Source organism: Sceloporus undulatus, chromosome 4 (genome assembly GCF_019175285.1).
Source record: "Sceloporus undulatus isolate JIND9_A2432 ecotype Alabama chromosome 4, SceUnd_v1.1, whole genome shotgun sequence".
NCBI lineage: Eukaryota > Metazoa > Chordata > Lepidosauria > Squamata > Phrynosomatidae > Sceloporus > Sceloporus undulatus.
The window spans coordinates 43,763,837-43,784,687 of NC_056525.1; the positions used below are offsets into that span (position 1 = coordinate 43,763,837).

At 41.3% G+C, this 20,851-nt stretch overlaps 1 protein-coding gene across 3 annotated transcripts in view; it reads right to left on the reverse strand.

Annotated features, from left to right (window-relative positions):
- The window catches only part of CEP250 (centrosomal protein 250), a 59,704-nt gene that overhangs the window by 26,473 nt on the left and 12,380 nt on the right, over positions 1 to 20,851 (reverse strand). For 2 of the 3 annotated variants that reach the window (XM_042465623.1, XM_042465621.1), the window contains exons 5-16: positions 20,596 to 20,761; positions 19,177 to 19,283; positions 18,060 to 18,323; positions 16,807 to 16,903; positions 14,588 to 14,686; positions 12,274 to 12,426; positions 11,694 to 11,872; positions 10,942 to 11,124; positions 10,119 to 10,263; positions 6,968 to 7,114; positions 6,620 to 6,850; positions 324 to 517 (exon numbers count right to left, since the gene is read on the reverse strand). In XM_042465623.1, coding sequence (XP_042321557.1) covers positions 324 to 517; positions 6,620 to 6,850; positions 6,968 to 7,114; positions 10,119 to 10,263; positions 10,942 to 11,124; positions 11,694 to 11,872; positions 12,274 to 12,426; positions 14,588 to 14,686; positions 16,807 to 16,903; positions 18,060 to 18,323; positions 19,177 to 19,283; positions 20,596 to 20,761 — 1,965 coding nt within the window. The remainder of the gene's footprint in view (positions 1 to 323; positions 518 to 6,619; positions 6,851 to 6,967; positions 7,115 to 10,118; positions 10,264 to 10,941; positions 11,125 to 11,693; positions 11,873 to 12,273; positions 12,427 to 14,587; positions 14,687 to 16,806; positions 16,904 to 18,059; positions 18,324 to 19,176; positions 19,284 to 20,595; positions 20,762 to 20,851) is intronic. The other variant, XM_042465622.1, reaches the window with a different exon arrangement.

The window sequence follows — 20,851 nt, forward strand, 5'->3', positions numbered from 1 at the left end:
CCCATTCATTTGAATGGGACACGCCGCCTCTTGCGCCCTGTGTGCGTATGCTCAAGTCAACGTATAGCACGCCCGCGTATAACAGGCACACTGTAGTATGTGCAGAATTTCAGATTTGGATATGGCTTGAACATTTTACCACTATGCATTTGCTGAGTGGCTTCTATGCAGGCATAGAACTACCTCTGCTACAATGCCATATATTCAAAGCATAAAAAGTTATACAGTCCTAATGAAAGTCTCCACTCAATGTCCACAGCTACAATGAGCTCATGTCAATGAGTATTCAATTAGGAATGTTTTGCTCTCAATCAGCCTCTTACCCAAACTCTCTAATCTGCTCTGTAAGGATTGACTTCTCCCTCTCAACAGCCCCCAACCGTACTTCCAAAGTAGCTTTCTCACGCGTTAGTATTTCCTTCTCTCTGGACACCCTTGCCAGAACTTCCCCAAGACGACTTGACTCCTGTTGTGCTTGTTCCAGACTGGTACTAGACTTTTCATGCTGATGATGAACCTAGAAAGGAGAAAATAAACATCAGTGTACAACACAAATTAACATACTGTCACAATTAATAAAAACATGCTGCACCAACTGAAGAAGGACATAGAACCCATGTCTTCTGAAAAACAGGAAATGGCAGTTTCATCAGATCTTTGGAAAGTAGCACACTAAAAAGGAAGATGAATCCATTATATATAGACTTATGCACCTCTCCTTACAAAAAAAGATTTAAAAGTCTTTTTAAAAAGGATTTACTACACAAGCAGCGGAAAGCTTTGGTATCTCAGTTTGCCATTTCTCCATCTGAACAACTTTATCAAAAACTGCAAAAAGTTAAACGTAAATTGAACAAGATTCTTTCTCAACAAACGGAATTGACTTTGATATGATACGCATATTGGGGAAATAGGGAACATCCCAACAAGATTCTGGCATATCACCATAAATATCAAAAATAACTCGATGTTATTTCAGCTATCGAAGATGAAAGCAATAATTTATATTCCTCACCCACAGAACTGACCTTGTCCATGTTAGCATAAAACAGCAACAATTTATTTCATAACCTTTACACGTAGAGAAAATTATCAATGTTATAGCAAATATGTGAAATGGGAGATCTCCTGGCCGCGATAGCTTTCCAATTGAATAGTACAATGCCTTTTCCAGCCTGTTAGCACCAATACTGTGCCAATTTTACAAACAGATGTTAGAATCTGGCTCTCTCTCTTCATCATTAAATGACACCTATATTACCCTTATTTGGGTATAATTATCCCTAGAGACTTATCTCAGATGAATAATCTTAATAAAATGACAAAAGATAGGTAGATTGGTTGCCACAACAGCTATTCAAAAAAGGGCTCTCTAAATCAGAAAATTATTGGAGATGTAATACTTCTAATGCTTTCTTAATGCACATGTTTTTGTGTTGTCCCGCAGTAGCTAAATTTTGGGAAGAGGTAATAACACGAGTAAATTTATACAAGTATAAAATTTGTATGAGTCTGAATGCCAATGACTTCCCAAGACTAGATTTTAGAGACAATGTGTAGTGGAGGGCAACCTTTATAAGAATGATTTCAAGCAGAAGTAAGCAAGTGTGGAAGGCTAGGGAACTACATTAGCCCATCCAAGATATCTTGGATGCCCCTCACTAAACACTCCTGTAAAAAAAATATTGTTCACCTTGTTTTAGAAAAAGGGGTTATCCTGGGCCTAAACTAGCACCAGGGGAGAAGAATAAAAATAAAATAAAAGTTTTATTTATATACCGCAGCCTTCCATAGATCAGGGCGGTTTACACACAATTAAGATATACATACATAAATCAAGCAAATCAAGCATAAACAATACATCAAAGAAACAATAAAAACAATAAAAAGATAAAAAGATAAAACCCCAATTAGCCCTTCCTCATGGCCACGGAAAGAGGAGGGAGGCCCTAAATGATGTTCATGGGGGGAATGCTTGATGAAATAAGAAGGTCTTTAAATCCTTCTTGAATTGGGCCAGGGAGGTAGTCGAGCGGAGCTCAGCGGGCAGCGTATTCCAGAGGGCCGGGGCGGCGATGGAAAATGTCCGCTTGGTAACGGAGGAAAGCCTAGCCCCCGGCACCTTCAGGAGTTGCTGCCCAGATGTTCTGAGGGTGCGGGACGGAATGTATGGGGAGAGGCGGTCCTTCAGGTATCCCGGACCCAAGCCATTTAGGGCTTTATAGGTAATTACCAACGCCTTATATTGAGCTCGGAAGCGAATGGGCAGCCAGTGAAGATCTTTTAAAATCGGTGTTATATGGCTGGTCCTGGGAGCACCAGTGACCAGCCGGGCTGCCATATTCTGCACCAATTGTAGCTTCCGAGTTTGGTATAAGGGTTGCCCCATGTAGAGTACATTGCAGAAATCCAATCTTGAAGTTACCAGAGCATGTACAACCGTTTCAAGGTCCCTCTGGGCCAGGTATGGGCGCAGCTGGCGAATCAGCCGAAGCTGATAACAGGTGCTCTTGACCGTCGCATTCACCTGAGCAGTCAGGTGAAGCGACGAGTCAAGAAGCACGCCCAGACTGCGCACGGAGTCCTTCACAGGGAGCGTGACCCCGTTCAGGACAGGTGGAACCACCGCCATTCCTGGACCAGGAGAACCTATCACTAGTACCTCCGTTTTCTCTGGATTCAGTTTGAGTCGGTTTTCCCTCATCCAGCCCATTACTGACTCCAGACAGGCCACGAGAGGAGAGACGCCATCCCCAGTCACTGCATCAGTCGGAGACATAGAGAAAATAATTTGGGTGTCATCAGCGTACTGATAACCCCGCGCCCCATGTCTCCGGATGACCTCTCCCAGCGGTTTCATGTAAATGTTAAATAGCATGGGAGACAGAATGGCCCCTTGAGGGACCCCAGTTTTAAGGGGCCTCTCGTCGGAGCACACGTCTCCCAGCTGCACCATCTGGGACCTCCCAGAGAGGTAGGATCGGAACCACTGGAGCGCAGTGCCCCCAATTCCCACCTCAGCTAGGCGCCCCAGAAGGATACCATGGTCTATGGTATCGAAAGCCGCTGAGATGTCCAAGAGCACCAACAGGGACACGCTTCCCCTGTCGATACCCAGACGGAGATCATCGACCAAGGCGACCATGGCCGTCTCAACCCCGTAACCCACCCGGAAGCCAGTTTGAAATGGGTCTAGATAATCCGTTTCATCCAAGACCGCCTGAAGTTGGATTGAAGTTGGTAAAACCTTCCTCCTTCCCCTGAGAAGGTATTCTGGGGCAAACAAACTGACCCCTAGGACCACAGAAGCAGTGTGCACTTTGCCCTTCCCCAATTTAAGGGCTGCAGAATATGCTAACTACACATAAGCTCTGGTAGCTGTAATCTAAGAACTATCAGACTAAGGATGTAACATCATATCCACCTTCCTGGGAGTAGATGTCTCTAAGCTCAGTGGCACTTACATTTGGGCAGATGTGTACAAGACTGCAGAGTAAAAGGTCTGGTGATTCTGTCAAAGCTCCAGTGAACACACTGATCTTGCTGGGGCTATTGACACAATCGCTCCCAAGCGTCCTTTCCCACCTGCTTTGAATCAAAAGCCCTGGCGTACCAGAGAGCTGAAGAATGTGAAGCGGGTGGGACAACGACTAGAGTACAATGGCACTCAACTGGACTTGTCATAAGAAATTTCTTAATTCTTATAGAGAGGCAATAAAAGCAACGAGGAGATCCTTCTCGTCTGCTTGCATTGCATCTGAAAGTCTCGTCCAGCAGAACTGTTTAGGGTGGTGAAGAAACTGATGGTGATGCCATCCACCCAGAACCCTCTACTTAACCTGACAACAGTCTGCTGTGATGCATTTAACAACTACTTTGCAGGTAAAATCTCTCAGATAAGAGCCCACCTGGACACTAATGTTGGGGCAAAATCAACTGATGAGGTGTTCAGTCAATCCGTTTATGAGACCAGACTGGATCAATTTGACCTTGTGAGTACTGATGACGTGGACAAGATCCTTGGAAAGGTGAGGAAGATGACATGCCCTCTCAACTCCTGCCCATCATGGCTGGCCATCCAGGGGGTGATGCCTTGATGGCATTTCTTAGACATGTCATCAGTGCATCCCTTAGGGAAGGTTATGTACCATCTGCTTTAAAGGAAGTGGTTGTTAGACCGCTTCTGAAAAAACCTTCCCTGGACCCCCTGGACATGAAAAATTATAGGCCTGTTTCCCATCTGCCATTTTTGAGTAAGGTGATCGAGAGGGCTGTTGCTCTTCAGCTCAAAGTGGTCTTGGATGAAGCTGATTTTCTTGATTCATTTCAAACTGGCTTCAGCACAGGATATGGGGTGGAGACTGCCATGGTTGCCTTAACAGATGACCTTCATCTAAGCATTAACAAAGGAAGCGTGTCCCTGCTGGTGCTATTAGACCTCTCAGCGGCATTTGACACAATAGACCATGACATCCTCTTGGAACGCCTAAAAGAGTTAGGAATTGGAGGCACTGCTTTGCATTGGTTCTGTTCCTTCCTCTCAGGTAGATTCCAGAGGGTGATGCTCGGGGACAGTTGCTCTACAAAAACAGAGCTTAATTGTGGCGTCCCTCAGGGCGTCATCCTGTCCCCGATGTTATTCAACATCTATATGAAGCTGCTGGGAGAAATTATCCATAGACATGGAGCCGGGTGTTATCAGTATGCTGATGACACCCAAATATAATTCTCCATGTCTCAGTCATCAGCAATTATGACAGATGGCATTTCTCCCTTCAATCAATGTCTTGCAGCAGTAATGGACTGGATGCGGGAAAACAAGCTCAAGCTGAATCCAGACAAAATGGAAGTACTTATGGTAGGGGCCCCCAAACCAGGTATTGGGCTGCAACCTCCAGTCACGCTCTCCTCAAAGGACTGTGTTCGCAGCTTGGGGTGCTTCTCGACTCGTCGCTTCAGATGAGAAATCAGATGAATGCAACGGTCAAGAGTGCCTGTTACCAGCTCCGGATGATACGTCAGCTGCGCCCTTTCCTGGAGCCAGGTGACCTCGAAACTATAGTACATGCCCTGGTAACCTCAAGACTTGATTTTTGCAATGTGCTCTACATGGGGCTACCCTTGTGCCTAGTCCGGAAACTTCAACTGGTACAGAACATGGCAGCCAGATTGATTACAGGAACAACTAGGAGTGACCATATGACACCAATACTGAAATCACTCCACTGGCTGTCTATTCGTTTCCGGGCACAGTACAAGGTGTTGGTCATTATCTTTAAAGCCCTCCATGGCTTGGGCCCAACCTATTTAAGGGATTGCCTCCTTCTGTATAATCCGCCCCGTGCACTCAGATCCTCTAGGAGGAATTTGTTGCAGTCCACAAAGACCAGATTGACGGCAACCTCCCAGAGGACTTTTTCCGCGAAAGATCCCACTTTATGGAATGGCCTGCCGGACGAGATCCGTCAAATTACCAACCTAGAGAGCTTCAAGAAAGCTGTCAAGACGGATCTCTTCCGGCAGGCCTTCCTGGAATAGAACTTGGCCACGTAATGCTCCCCCCCCCCCCGACATATATAAGAGAAGACTCTGCCCACCGTTATTTTATTAATGTATTATTGTTTTTAGCTTTTATCGCCTGTAATTTTAATGGATAGAATTGTTTAATCCTTTTTTAATGTGGTGGAATTATATATATTGTATTTTTAAAGGTTGTACGCCGCTTTGATTGTGGTAACAAAAAGCAGGATATAAATTAAAGTTTTATTATTTATTTATTATTATAGCTCTTTTGGTCTTAAAATATAGGAATTGTAAGGAGTTAACAGCTATTTAGCATTTCCATGGAAAGATCTGGAATTAGATTCCTCTCCAGCTCCAAATATAATTTCCTGAAATTATTTTCCAGTCCTTGCCTGCCTAAGTAGGGCACTAGAACAATTAGAAATGATAAATTGAACTTTTATTTCTATAGATACCGCCTTTTAATGAACCACTAATCCTACAAGAGAGATCAGACAATATGCTTTTTTTAAAAAAAAAAATCCTTAGTATGTTAAACTGTTAGGGGCTGTGGATATGTTTGTTTTGCTTTTTTTTCCACAAACAGAAGGAACCAGAAGTTCACTCTGGTTTTGGGGGGAAAGAACAAAAAGCCTCCCCACCACTACTCATATATACTAAAACAGATCTGAACAACTTGGTAGTAGGTAGGGACCAAAATTAAAATAGGCTAAACTTCTTTGGGCCACAGATAGGCTATTAGCAGCTCAGTTTCCAAGTAAAGGTATATTTAATAATTAAACTATTTTAATCATTATTTGTTATTAATCAATAATTATTAGTTAATAGCAATTAATTTTATTAATATTAATTCTGTCCTCCTCCTCTTCATCCTCTGAGCGTTGAAGTCATTGGGCCGTATGTTGTGCAGGCCTGTAGTAAAACAAGGATCTATGCCTTGTTCTAGTGAAAAATCAACAGCACAAAAATGTGGGAGGCATACACACATAATCTATGGGTTGCACTTTGTCCACCTCTGCCTAAGGAGCAGTGCTGCTGCTGCTGCTGCTACTAGTTTAACATTCAGAGTAACTCTCAAGTTTGCCCCAACACTCACTTGGTTCAGTTTCTCGTAGGTCTCTTTCTGTTCCTCTTTCAGCATTTTCAATTCATCTTGTAAGCTTTCTTGCAACTCCTCAGCCTTATGCAACAACTGCTCCAGTCGAATCTTCTCTGCACGTAGCTCTTCATTTGTTATTTTAGTCTGATTAAGTTGTTTCTGGGAAGATGACTTTATTTTCTCCAGGTGGTCCACTTTCTCCAAAAACATCTGGTTTTCCTGTTCCAACTACATCCAAAGAAATGGTAGCACCTGATGAAAGACACTCCCTTACGCTGAACCTCCCCCTCTCCATTCTGAAGAAAACACAACATAAAAATAGCTTCTCTAGGACATTTGGCTTACCTTCAAGATAAGTTCATTCAAGCCCACTTTGTCCAATGCTAGAACTTCATTAAGGGCACTCATCTTTGCAGCGGCACATTGAAGATCAGCAGTTTCTGCCTTCAACTTGTTGTGTGCACTAGTTAGCTGTGCAAGGGATTGCTCCGCCTTGGGCAACACACAAACAAATACCCCAAAAGAGACATCCAGAGATAATTACATAACATTCTTCTGATCAGTTGCTTGCATTAAAAAACAACCTGTAAACCCATTTCTGTACATACAAAAGTTGCATTCAGATGTAACAATATAATTGAGCTTCATTACAGGAAGGAGACTAGATGAGCCTCAAGCTAGAATGCTCCCTCTCCTCCAATGTGGCCATGACAAGATAGGAATCTTTTGTTTTCTTTTGGATACAACATTTAACAGTGATTTCTCAAAACCTTCATCTATGGTTAGCTTTCATTATGGTCCACTGAAAATTGCCAGCTTCACAGATCAAAGTTTGAGATAGGCTTGTTTCATAAAGTCAAAACTATGATCAGGCACAGTTTCTCCAAGTTTGGACAAAAGACTGTTAGTTTAAAATAGCAGTGAATGCTTCAAAGCTCCCCTCACAGCTATTTTAGAAAAGAAAAGGGACTTGAGTACCTGAGATTTATCTATGTTTATTCCTGTGACAATACATCATAGATTGTCATTATATCTGAAGAAGGCTAGTCAGAATTTCACCCCACAGCTCCTTACATCCACCAAATGCTGCTTCTGGAAGTGGGAGTTGGGGTAGAGACTTATAGTATGGCATGTATCCCACCCTTTGGCATTCCCTTCCATGGAAGGCTAGGCTGGCCCTGCTTGCCTTTCATTGGCAAGCCAGGATGTTTTTATTTAAGCAGGCATTTGGTAGATATGCATACCAGGGTGATTTTTATATAGTATGTGTGTTTTAGTTATTCTTTTAACTTTTGTATATTTTTATGTAATTTTATACTGTTTTAGATTATTTTAATTGTTTAAAATTTTATGGTATTTTTAAAATGTTTTTATCTGTGAGCTGCCTTGGGTCTCTTCTGAGAGAAAGGTGACATACAAATGAAATAAATAAACAACTAAAAATTAAAAATGCAATAGAAAAAGAGATGGATGCTGCATCTGGGAACAGATTAATCTTTGTTGTGTGCATACCCAATATGGAATCTTTTGTTCTATACCTTTTTCTTGAGAGTGGAATAATCTCAAACATTTACTATCAGTTTCTCTCTGCCACATTGGGCTTCATTGATACTTTTAAAGAGAAACAAAGACCAAATTAATATTTCTCAGATTATTAATAACTAGTACATAATATGAGGGCCATTTTTTGGCTTCTCTGATCCCACAGCAGAGCACATCAGCATGGCCAGAATCAAATGGATGTGAAATTTTGGACAACTGGAAGTAATGTACCCTTCTGCTGGATTTCTTGCTATCTTGGGATGCGGTAGGCCTGAAACAGCAGTTCGGAGCCAAAATAACCTTATTGGCATCTATTTTCAGTTGGACAAAAAATTTGGGCCTAAAATAATGTTTTGAGAAAATAGGGCCTGGGAGTCCAATGGTCACAAGGGACCCACAGGCCACATAGGTCATATCACTGTAATAAATCCTACCAGTATCAGAAATAAGATTTTGCTCATTTGCAGTCTTGCTGATTCCATGATCCTTATTTGTATGTTCTGTTATATCCTTTGTTTTTCTGTCAACACTTCTGATATAATTGGTCAGGGTTGCTGAGCGATCAGGAGAGCAAAGAAAATAGCTAGTATGTCCTTTGATGGGAAAAAAAAAACACCTTTGAATCTGTCCCTGGGATCGTTTGTGTTCATGCCAGAAATATGGCTCATTTCCCAGTATTTAATTATTTTTAGTAAAATGAAAATGTTTTGAGTACCAGTCTATACTACCATTTTTATTTAGACTGGAACTAGACATTACATACTGTTTATACTGTTATGCATAAACTTTCTAGTGATTTTTTAGCAGCCTTTGGAAGCTGTGACTAAGTGGAGAAATGACTGAGGGTGGAGAGCTGTTTAACCTTACCTATTCCAACTTTTTTTCACTCAGAAGTGCCTCCACTTCCAAACTGTGTATCTTCAACCTCTAAAGGAAGTAATATAGGGGTAGACTGTTTTTGTCTCCTGGGGTGGACGAAGGATTTTGAAGAGAAAGAGTTAACCTTCCCATTTTATCTTCCTCTGCTTGTGGCCACTGGAAGTTGATTTTAATGTGTAGTTTCCCCAAAGTAGTGAAAGATCTTAAGGTATATGTACAGAGTGACTTGATGTTCTCATTTTCCAGGACATGCCCTACATTTCAGCCTTCTGTCCAAGAGAAATTTCAATATGTCCTCCATTTTGAGCATGACTAAGAAGCATGAATATACATTTCTAGGAGTGTTTCTAGCTTTTATTTTATAATGCCCTACATTTTTTTTCTTGAATGCCCTACACTGCAGGCTGGGTCAGCCAGAAAAATCAGCAGTAGGGTCAGCAGGATCTCTTCCGACAGGCCTTCCCTACCTAGTTCCTCTCCCCATTTACTGTGACTTATTTGCTCTGTTCACCAATTCTTCTCTTAAATTTAATGAGAAGAATTAAATTAAAATTAATTAAAATTAAATTCTTCCTTCAAGAAGAAGAGCCCTCCTTCCATTCCAGCTGTCATCATCTGGCCTGGGAAGGAGTGAAAAGGCAGGCCAAACTCCATCAGAGCTAGCCTCAAGAAGAAGAGCCCTCCCTCCATGCCAGCTGTCATCATCAGGCCTGGGAGGGAGTGAAAATGACAGGCCCAACTCCATCAGTCCTAGCTGTGAATTACTGTGACTTATGTCACTCTGTTTTAACTTATTTTATTGTATTTTATTTTATTGTATTCTCTATGTATTTTTATTGCTGTAACCCGCCCGGATTCCTTGAGATTGGGCGGGCTATATATAAATTATTATTATTATTATTATTATTATTATTATTATTATTATTATTATTATTATTTTCAAAATCATATTGCAGTTATGTGCTTTATAACCACTTTTTTATATACATATAGCATTGTCTGCATGTGTTAGGTTTCCTGTTTAAATTCAAGACAAGGTTTGTCTGTCTTGAGATAAAAACAGTTACAATGGTACCTGTTCCAATGCTGAAGCAAGCTCATATTTTTCTTGCTTCAAAAGTTCTCCATCAAGATGAGACTTTTCCAGTGCTTCTCGCATAGTTACCAACTGATTTCTTAATGATGAATGCTTTTCTTCAAGGGCGTTTCGATCTTCCTGGCTAAACAATGGAAACACTTTTTTTTAAAAAATTAAGGGGTCTAAATGTTGCTTCAAAAAAGGTTATTTTTTATTTATTGATCTAAAAGTGCTAATCTAAAACTTCACAACTACTATCACTAGGTGAAGTTGACAATGCCCACTCACATTTCCAGGAAGTGGATGAAGTTCATAGATTTAGAACTTTATCGCACAGGCTCCAGGCACAGGATGAGAACAGGACAAAAGGGGCCTGTAAGGGAATGGAACAAGTGGGGGACACATTTTACTGCATACAAGGAAGTACCTTACACGTTCTGTTCCCTTCCCTTCCGTTCCCAATCCATCCTCAGAGGAGGCGATTTTTGAGAACTGTTCTGAACAGTTCTCAAAAATCGCCCCCTCTGGAACAGATGGGGAACGAAACGGAATGAGTGAGGGACTTTGCGTGCAGTAAAATGTGCACCCACTCGTTCCACACTCATCCCTGGTCCCTTCTATTCCATTCTCGTCCCATGCCAGCAGCCTGTGGTGCGATAAAATTCTTAGAATGACCTCCCATAAAGCCATTGTCATAAAATGGAGATGCACAATTGCGACTTTTGAGTATATCATTTGGGAGGTGAACTGCTTTTGCCTAGTAACAAAGTATACTATTCTTTAGAGAAGTGGAGTGTTGGAAGAAAAGATCGAAACTCACATGTACTCTCTCTCCCTCATCATTCTTTCCAATTCCTGCTGCTGTTCTTCTTTCTCCCCATCCACCATGTCTCCTTTAAGCTGTAACTCAGTATTGTTTTGACGTAAATGCCAGGCCTCTTGTTCCAAAACTTCCAGCTGCTGTTGTAATTCTTTCCTGGATTTCTCCAGGGTTGCATAGTCACTGTGGAATAGTTTTAAACCACTCCATAAAATCTTTATTTAAGATAATTTAACATTGTTACTGTGAAATAACAGGATCCAATTACACAAAAAAACAGAAAAAGAAGAACACTGAAAGTTTTGTTTGCACTTGTCAGGAGAATATTAACTGAGTGGCCTTTCCCTTTCCCATCACACCAGCTGAAGAGAGTACTGCTTCTCTCTAACCTGGGTAAGAAAGGTCCCAGTAAAAAAACTTTCTTCAAATGAGCCATCTGGAGAGGGAAAGAATTTAAAAAACACGGAGAACAAGGACTTTTTCACAACTTAAGCAGCTTCATGTTTACATGAAATAAGAACAAGATGCAATGGAAAAAAAATGTTTAACTGCTATTTATAATACATCCCAGAACAGAAATCTCTAAAGCAAGTGTGACACACTGTGACCTTCCTAATACTGTTGAACTTCAACTTCTATGATCACTCACCATTGAGTAGGCTGCTTGGGCTAGATGGAAGCTGCTGTTGAAAAGCAGCTGGAGTGTTGCCATCTTTACTCTAAAAGATCAGGAAAACACACATAAAGCTAACCTGCGGTGAGCCTCCACTATGGACTGTAGATGCTGAAGCTGGCTGTTGAGTGTGCCTCGCTCTTCTTCTAGCTGCTCAAGTCTTTGTCCTAGAAAGCAGCAGTGCTCTTCCTGCTGTTCTTGTTGCTTTTCCAGAGATTTGACAGAATTCTGACTAGCCAAGAGCTGCTGCCTCAGATGCTGAAAAAGATGCAGGCAAAAAGTAATGGTTTAAAAAAAAGTGATCATCCAGTAGGGAAACTGAAAGGCTATCAGGTACAAACAGAGCTGCTGGAATGTCAGCCTAAAGAATGGAAATAGCTAAAGACTAGAGGAAAAAGTACAGACACAGAAAAGGTTTGAATTCAGAACAGAAAAAAATGAAGAAAGAGGAAATTATTAGAAATGAAAGAAAATGCCAAAGTGCAACCTGTCAAGAAAACAGCCTGAGGGAACTAGGAAAATAGATTAGCAGCAGGAAGGAAATGGCTGGAATTCAGAAGGCCAGACATTACAAATAGGACAGAAAAGCACTATGGCAGGTGTGGAGATAAACTGTTCTTGATGTCTTATTAGCAAGATAGCCTCCAAAGCCTTCTCACCTGGACTTCATTGCTTCTCCTAGTCAACACATCACGCACAAGAAGAAGGGCATTATCTAGGCCATCAGGGATCAGCAGCAAGGAGTTACCAGGCTCAGCATACTTCTCATCCTGTGGTCCCACAACAGTTGTTCCATTCTCGCTGATTACTGCCTGAAATCCAAGACCAGAGTTACTCTTCCAGTTCTGAAAACTTACATAAGCAGTTCACACTCCTTATTTGTCTTCCACCAAGGCTCAGCTCTTGGGAAATTATTTAATATGGTTTTTGTTGCTAGCTGTGAAGAATCACTGGCAGAGTGAAATTTTCCCCACAGCCAATCGGAGTTAGGGGCCCACCTGATGAGTTACTATAAAAGGGGAAGAGCCGTTGGAAAGAGAGAGTGTGTGTCATGTACTGTCAGAAGTGAACAAATTAAAGTAAAAGCCTTAATGGAATTCAGACTTCCATGTAAGGAATAAAGAATTAAGACAAAGAAAAAAAAATTGTGACATATATGAGTGTGACATTTGAGAGAGTCTGAGTCAGTTGAGAGTTCTGAAGAGCCAGATCACAGTGGTTCATACCTGCCTTATCTGGGGGGAATGTTAACTGGGTTTTAAGAAAGATCTTCACAGGATTCATAGTCCTGATGAAAGGTGGATTATAATAACTTGTTTTAAGAAGGAGAAAACAAGTTGAATTTAAGTAAAGACAGTGAGGGAGCTGACAGGGAAAGCAGACTGTAACAAGTGAAGAGCTATATATAAAGTAACTACACGATTTGCCTTTCAACTGTGAAAAGATACAAACTTAAGATCTGAATGTAAATAAAGCTGTTATTCCTTTTGTTCACTGAAGAGTGGTTTGGGTTAATTTATACTGCACTTAGGGCAGAAAAATAAAAATGCACAGATATAGGATGGGGGACACCTGGCTGAATGAAACTACACATGAAAGGGATCTGGGAGTCCAAGTAGACCACAAGTTGAACATGAGTCAACAGTGCGATGCGGAAGCTAAAAGGCCAATGCAATTTTAGGCTGCATCAATAAAAGTATAGTGTCTAGATCAAGAGAAGTAATAGTGCCACTGTATTCTGCTCTGGTCAGGCTCCACCTGGAATATTGTGTCCAGTTCTGGGCACCACAATTCAAAAAGAACATTGAGAAACTGGAGCGTGTCCAAAGGAGGGCGACTAAAATGGTGAAAGGTCTGGAAACCTTGCCCTATGAGGAACGACTCAGGGAGCTGGGGATGTTCAGCCTGGAGAAGAGAAGGTTAAGAGGTGATATGATAGCCCTGTTTAAATATTTGAAAGGATGCCATATTGAGGAGGAAGCAAGCTTGTTTTCTGCTGCTCCAGAGAACAGGACCCGGAACAATGGATGCAAGCTGCAGGAAAAGAGATTCCACCTCAACATTAGGAAGAACTTCCTGACAGTAAGGGCTGTTGAACAGTGGAACACACTCCCTCGGAGTGTAGTGGAGTCTCCTTCCTTGGAGGTCTTTAAGCAGAGGCTAGATGGTCATCTGTCGGGAATGCTTTGATTTGGATTTCCTGCATGGCAGGGGGTTGGACTGGGTGGCCCATACGGTCTCTTCCAACTCTATGATTCTATGATTCTATAAATAAAAACATCAAAAGCCCACTACCAAAAATACTAAAATACTTAATAGATAAGGATACTGGGAGCCCATCTCTGAGTCACTTATTTCCTAGTGGAAAAGCTTCAGATTATCATAAGGAAAGAAGAACCCTGTGGGCCTAGAGGTCACACTGGCATTTATTGATTTTTATTTTTATTATTATTTGTTTGTTTCATTGTTGCACCATAGTTTACTGCTGTGGGTGTTATCATGTTAGACACTCTAGAGTGGTTTTTGCCCTTAAAAGCAGCCTAGTTTTAAATACAAAAACTGAAGGATTAAGTGAGTGGGTATGACCATCACATTCTAATGCGAAAGACAAGTGAAAGAACTGGTAAATGAAACAAAAGCCCAAACAAATCAATTTTTTTTGGAAAACTAAGAAAAATATTAGGTGTTGTTAAAGTACTTTAACAGTATTTTCTTACATGGAAAATCTAGGATTACAGTATAAATCTGTTTTTACAATTAACCTTTTCTTAAAAACAAAACAAAACAAAACTCAAAAACAGGGTTTAATTTGCCCGTAGGGCGGCTCATCTTTGGTTTTTCAACAAAATAAATGGACAGATGAAGATGTCCTTGCGCAGTCAGCACCAAGCATCTGTCTGAAATTTAGAATCTGTGTTTATAAACAGCCTTTCTTTAAATCAAAAAACAGAACAAATACAATGACATGCCTACTTTGGTTATTTCTTTTATCACATGCTGAAGAGAAAGGATCTCTTCATTTGCATTCTTGCTTAGTGATTGTTCATATTCCATCTTTGAACAATTAGCCTCCTAGAAAAAGAACATGTATGATTAGGAGAGTGTTAACATCTTGCTTCCAGAGTTCCCATTCACCCAGATATATCCACAGTTGCCACCAGAATTTTGTTTTCCATTCCCATTACTTTCCCTGGTCAATTTTTGGTGACTTCCCTACCACGCTTCCAAAATAGCTTCATGTTTAAACATCCATAGCTAAGACTGTATTGAATAAGGGTCTAAAATGAATGGTCTAAAAATAATGAAATGAACACTTTAGTCAAGATTGGAGCTTCAATGTGAGCTTTTTTGAACAATGTTAACTGAATAAACATATCCACTTTGAAAATGCAGCAAAAACTGCATAAATGGAGATTTCAGTAGAAATAATATGTAAATAGTGACAAATGGGAGAACATTTTGTTCTTGTTTTAGAACTGTAATATCTTTCTGTACAAGTAGAGAGGTCTCTGTGCTGAATAGTATTTAATGCCTTGAAATGCTTGCTTTACACACACACAAAAAGCCCCAAGTGTTATATAACTTTTCATTTAATTAACACAGTTCTGTATGCGTTTTAATTTCTAAAGCAATCACAACTTTCTTGTGATTTAAGAATATAGGACTATTAGGCAGGACTGTGCTTTATTGCTGGTTAGGGGCAAAAGCTGGCTACTATGCCTAGTCGGTCACTATTTGCTGACTCCTGTCAAAATTATCACATCTTGAAATCAACTGAAAATTATTTGAGTTTGTTTCAACTTGTAAGTTTTCTAAATCATAGAATCATAGTATGGAACAGGAGCACATCATTATATTATTTATCTTGTCCTTCTGTACTCCAATTGCCACAAGTGCTGACAGTTTTGTTCCTGTGGCAGCTCAAAGCTGCATGTGATTTAGAATATTTTATAATTCAATGTGGCTGACTTTTTTAACTAATATTTGGGGCTTTCCTGGCTGGCACTTTGCGCCGGCATGGATACATGCTAGGGTTGCCCGAGGGCAGCACCACCGCACACCCGCAACCCTAGCACGTCGCAGTGGCATGATAATGGCGGCGCCATGAATACATGGGTGCTGCCATTATGACGTCACAGCCACGCCGCAGCCAAATAGTGCAGCGCAGGCGTGACGTCCCCGCAACGCTGCAGGGTGCTTGGAGTGCCCTTTCAGCATCGCGGGAAGGAGCTCTGAAATGAGCTCCTTTTTGCTGCACACATCGCTGGTGCGGCCTTTACACGGCCGCGCCAGCGATGCAGAAGAGAAAGGGGCCGAGTGGCCCCTTTCTCCCCTTCCCCGCAGCTGTCAGGGTGTCCTTGGGGCATGAAGCTCCAAGGACACCCCTTTCCAGGCTGAGGGGAAGCAGTGTTTTGCCGCTTCCCCAAGGCCTGGAGAAGCAGCGGATTGGGGCCTCTGTGGCTGCCACTGAAGATGCCCAGGTCCCGATTCGGAGGGGAAAGGGGCGGGTGCAGGCCACCTCAAAGGGGCGGCTTGTATCCCACCTTCCTGACTTATTTCCATTTCCCTGGGTCTCTTGAAAGTAACAGCTCTGTGTATCAGTAGATATGATGAATTAATACCAGAGGAATATCCCATGTGCCAGTTCCTCACTGACCAGAGTAGATATGCCAATGGAACCATCTAATAACAAAATGCTCTGCCAATAGACAGAAACCATGGAAATCAATATGATCAAAACAGTAAAAAATAATCAACACATTTCTAGTAACACAAACCTAGGCTGGCATCAGAAAGCCACTAGCTTCTTGTTCTTGATGTTGCGTGCTTTCAAGTCTTTTCCAACTTATGGTGCCCTAAAGCAATAATATCATGGGATTTTTTTGGCAAGTTTTCTTCAGAGAGGGTTTGCCTTTGCCTCTTTCTGAGGCTGAGAGAGTGTGACCTGCCCATGCAGTGGGTTTCCATGGCTGAGTAGGGATTCAAACCCTGAACTCCCGAGCTGTAGTCCAACGCTCAAGCTACTACACCACACTGGCTCCCCACTAACTTCTAGACACTCTGTTTCTAGTTTTGTTAGTATCTATCAATAACAGTATATGGAATAGGTTACTCTGGATCATTTTTACAATAGGAAAGCATGCTACTAGGATAGCTACTGGATTAGTTTTTCAAATACTCAGCTAACATACCAGAACCTCCAAAGAGTCTCTGAGAGTCTTCACTATCTTGTCCTTCTCCTCATTCTCTTTCTGAGACTGTTCGAGCAAAGCAGTCAGCTCTATCACCCTGTTAAAAAGCAGAAACAAAAAACAGCTGCATTTTGAACCATACTGGATTGGTATTAAAACAAGAACCGAATCTGACCAGAACCCCCCTCCCCCCCAAAAAAAGGTTAGCTAGAGATGTCTGACAGATTCCTGTACCAGAAACAAAAGGGCATTAGAAGTCATAGGATCATAGAGTTGGAGGAAACCACAAGGGCCATCCAGTCCAACCCTCTGCCATGCAGGAATACACAATCAAAGCACTCTGACAGATGGCCATCCACCCTCTGTTTAAAAAACCACCAAAGAACAAGACTCCACAACACTCAGAGGCAGCATATTCCAGTGTTCTTGCTGTCAGGAAGTTCTTCCTAATGTTTAGGTTGAATCTCTTTTCCTGTAGTTTGCATCTATTGCTCCATGTGCTAGTCTCTGGAGCAGCAGAAAACAAGCTTTCTCCATCCTCAATATGACATCCCTTCAAATATTTAAACATGGTTATCATGTCATCCCTTGACTTTCTCTTCTCCAAGCTAAATATACCCAGCTTTTTAAGCCACTCCTCAAAGGGCATGGTTTCCAAACCTTTCACCATTTAGGTTGCCCTCCTCTTGACATGCTCCAATTTGAATTGTGGCACCCAGAACTGGATTAAATTTACTTAAATAAAACTGTTATAATTTGAACACTGTTATTTCCTTATAAAATGTTAAAATGTGAATATACATGAATGTGCAAATGAAAATGCACATAATAAACAAACAAAATATTTTAATCATATACTACATTGAGTAAGGGGGGAACGACGTCCTCATGTAGATGTAAAGGGAGATCTCAAGGGTTAAATGTTTGAGTACCACAGCTTTATTATACTATAATGTGTTTTTAATATTAGGATTCTTTACTGATAAAAGATTTTTAAAAATTAATTGACTTTAACTGATTTTAAATGCACTTTAACTGATCAGCTAATTAAAAGAAATTCCTATCACTAAAATCTCAATATAAGAACTTTTTCTTTATAATGAGATAACAGAATTGAAAATAACAGTAACTAGAATTATAACAAAACATATCTTCAATAATTTAGTCTTAGCAGAAATTCCAGCCTCAGTCTTTTAAAATATACACAGTAAATGAGGACTGCAGTCAGTGGATATTTTGAAAAGGAACTTTACCTGCTTTGGAGATCCTCCCTTGCCAAATCTCCTTTGACATGCAAGCGTACAATTGCTTGTGCTTGCTGGAATATTTCTTTTTCCATATCTGTCTTCTCAGGCTTCATATATGGTTGTTGCTGCAGTTGTTGGAACTGGCCCTTCAGGGCAGGGCTTTCTAAACTGCTGGTCTCCCAAGTATGTGTTTCAGAACTTAGACGGAAGCAACTGACAAGTATAGAACCAGAAAGTTTCACCTGCTCTGCCTTTAGCTCAGACAGATCCCTGAAGGAGAAACAAAAAATACTGTGCTGGGCTTAAAATTTTTAATCTATATATTTGATCCCCAATCGCATTGTGATTAGAATATCAGGCCTAGGCTGGTAAGAACCAAATTCAAACCCCAAGTGAGCTGAGCAGCTCATTGCATAGTTAATACTTCTCATCCTAATGCACCTTTCAGGTTTGGCCTAAGTATAAGAAATGGGCCAAAACCCACATGTGTGTACATAGCCTTGAAGGTTAACATCACTACAACAGCACAACTCTAACACAGTCCAGGAAGCTTTAGCAAAAGAGTATTTTCCATAATGCTTACTGTCACATAAGAACCATCCACTTCACAGGAACCACATCCTTGGCACTCATGAACTTAATTAATCAAGAGAACAAGAGACACTGGGATGAGATAATTTCTCAGTCCACTGGCACATGGCTCAAGCAATAGCTAATAGACTATAGCAGAACTCAATAGGAGCCCTGGTGGCACAATGGTTAAGTGCCAGTACTGCAAGCACAAGGTTGTGAGTTCTATTCCCAGGGCTCCAAGGTTGACGCCACCATCCATTCTTTCATAGGTTGGTAGAATGAGTATTCAGCTTGTTGGGGGTCATTGGCTTACAGAGTGTAAACCACTTAAAGAGTGCTGAGTTCACTATTAAGCAGTATAGAAATGTAAATGCTATTGCTAAAATAATACCAAAATATTAGTAAGAAAGAGGAAGGAGTGATCTTCTCTGTATGGCAGCAATCACTTACATGACAAAGCTCTTTTGTCAATATTCACAGGACATTGGCACAAAAATTTATCAGGAAATGAATTCATATTCAAGCCACAATAAAAACTATTCCCCCTCACCTGTCAGTTGCTGTCTTCATTTCCAGATAGTAACGGCGTAATGTCACAACTTGGCGCCATATCCCAAGAATACGATCATGTTCAGCTCGCATATAACTCTCAAAGAACTACACGCATCAACATAAGAGCAAGTGACAGCTTTACATCATAACAGTTTAGAGGATGTGGAGGCATCTTCTTCTAAAAGCTTTCTATACTGCTATTAGCATTTAGAATGAGTTAGAATAAATTATGGACACACTAAAACAATACCTTCACACAGCACAAAATCTGAGCCTCTTTAAATGGTAACCAAATATCATTTTACTGCAACATGAAATAATCAAGTTTCTGCCACAAGAAAATACCATTCCCAGAATTCCATAGCATTGAGCCATGGCCGTTCAACTAGTGTTAAATCGGATTTCTTCGGCAGTGTGGATGCAGCCTAGGACATAGAGCAATAGATTCAAATTACAGGAGAAGAGGTTCTACCTAAACATTTGGAAGAATGTCTTGATGATAAGAGCTTTTCAACAATGGAATGAGCAGCCTCAAAGTGTGGTGGGGTCTCATTCTTTAGAAGTTTTTAAACAGAGGCTGGATGGCCATTTGTCAGAGTCTTTTGATTGTATATTCCTGCATGGCAAAAGGTTGGACTTGATGGCCCTTGTAGTCTCTTCCAACTATATGATTCTATGAATCTATATCGTACTGTCATAGACTGACCAAACAATGAGAAGTCTGGGAGCATTAGTAGAAGGAACAATGATCCCAGCAATATGTTTTGTTCTGTACTCAATCCTGACTTAGGATTTTTGTGTCTACAGTGGTCCCTCCACTTTTGCAGCATTGACACTCACAAATTTGATTATTCATGAGTGTCATGCCACGTGTGCATGCACTCCCTCTCCCCCTCCCTCCCTCCCATACTTTCCCCCTTGGGGCGAGGGGAAGCCCAGGAGGGAGCAAGCAGACAGGAAGGGTGTGCACATGTTGTCTCCAACCCCTTCCATGCCTCAGTCAGCTGGTCCTAGCTGGCTGAGGCATGCATGGGACAGAAGGTGGGAAGCCGTGCACGTGGGCTGCTCTGACCCCTCCCATATCTCAGTCAACTGGAACCAAATGCCTGAGTCATGGGACCAGAGGTGGGGACGCATGGCAGTTATTCGCAGATTTTCCACTTTCGCAGGGGTCTTCCTCCCCTAACGCCCAGAAAAGTGGAATGCCGACAGTATGTACAATGCATAAAAACTCTTTGCACTGGCTTAACTGGACCACATCTGTACATATCCTGAATGAATCTTTACTTAATGCTATCAGACAATGCTTACCCAAGCATTAAATGAGGATTTGCATGTGCCTAGAACACAAGGTTGTCTATAGAGCAAATTCACCTTCCCTACGTTATCTTGAATCTTTTTATTGATATGTTCCTACCTGCCGTTCTTTGTGCCATTCACTCTCCTTGTACTGCAACTCATCCCTGGCCCTTGTCCAGTCAGCGGTTAGTTTGTTGACATCTTCTCTGAGAGCCCCATTCACTTCATTGGCCTTGTCCAGATGCTCCCGGAGCAAGATGTTCACCCCAGCCAAGTTTTGACATCTGAAATAGAAGAGATGAACAACAAGTTAGTGAAATAACCATTGTTCTGAGACAAAATAGCACAATTTCTACTGTTGCTCTGTTTTCCCG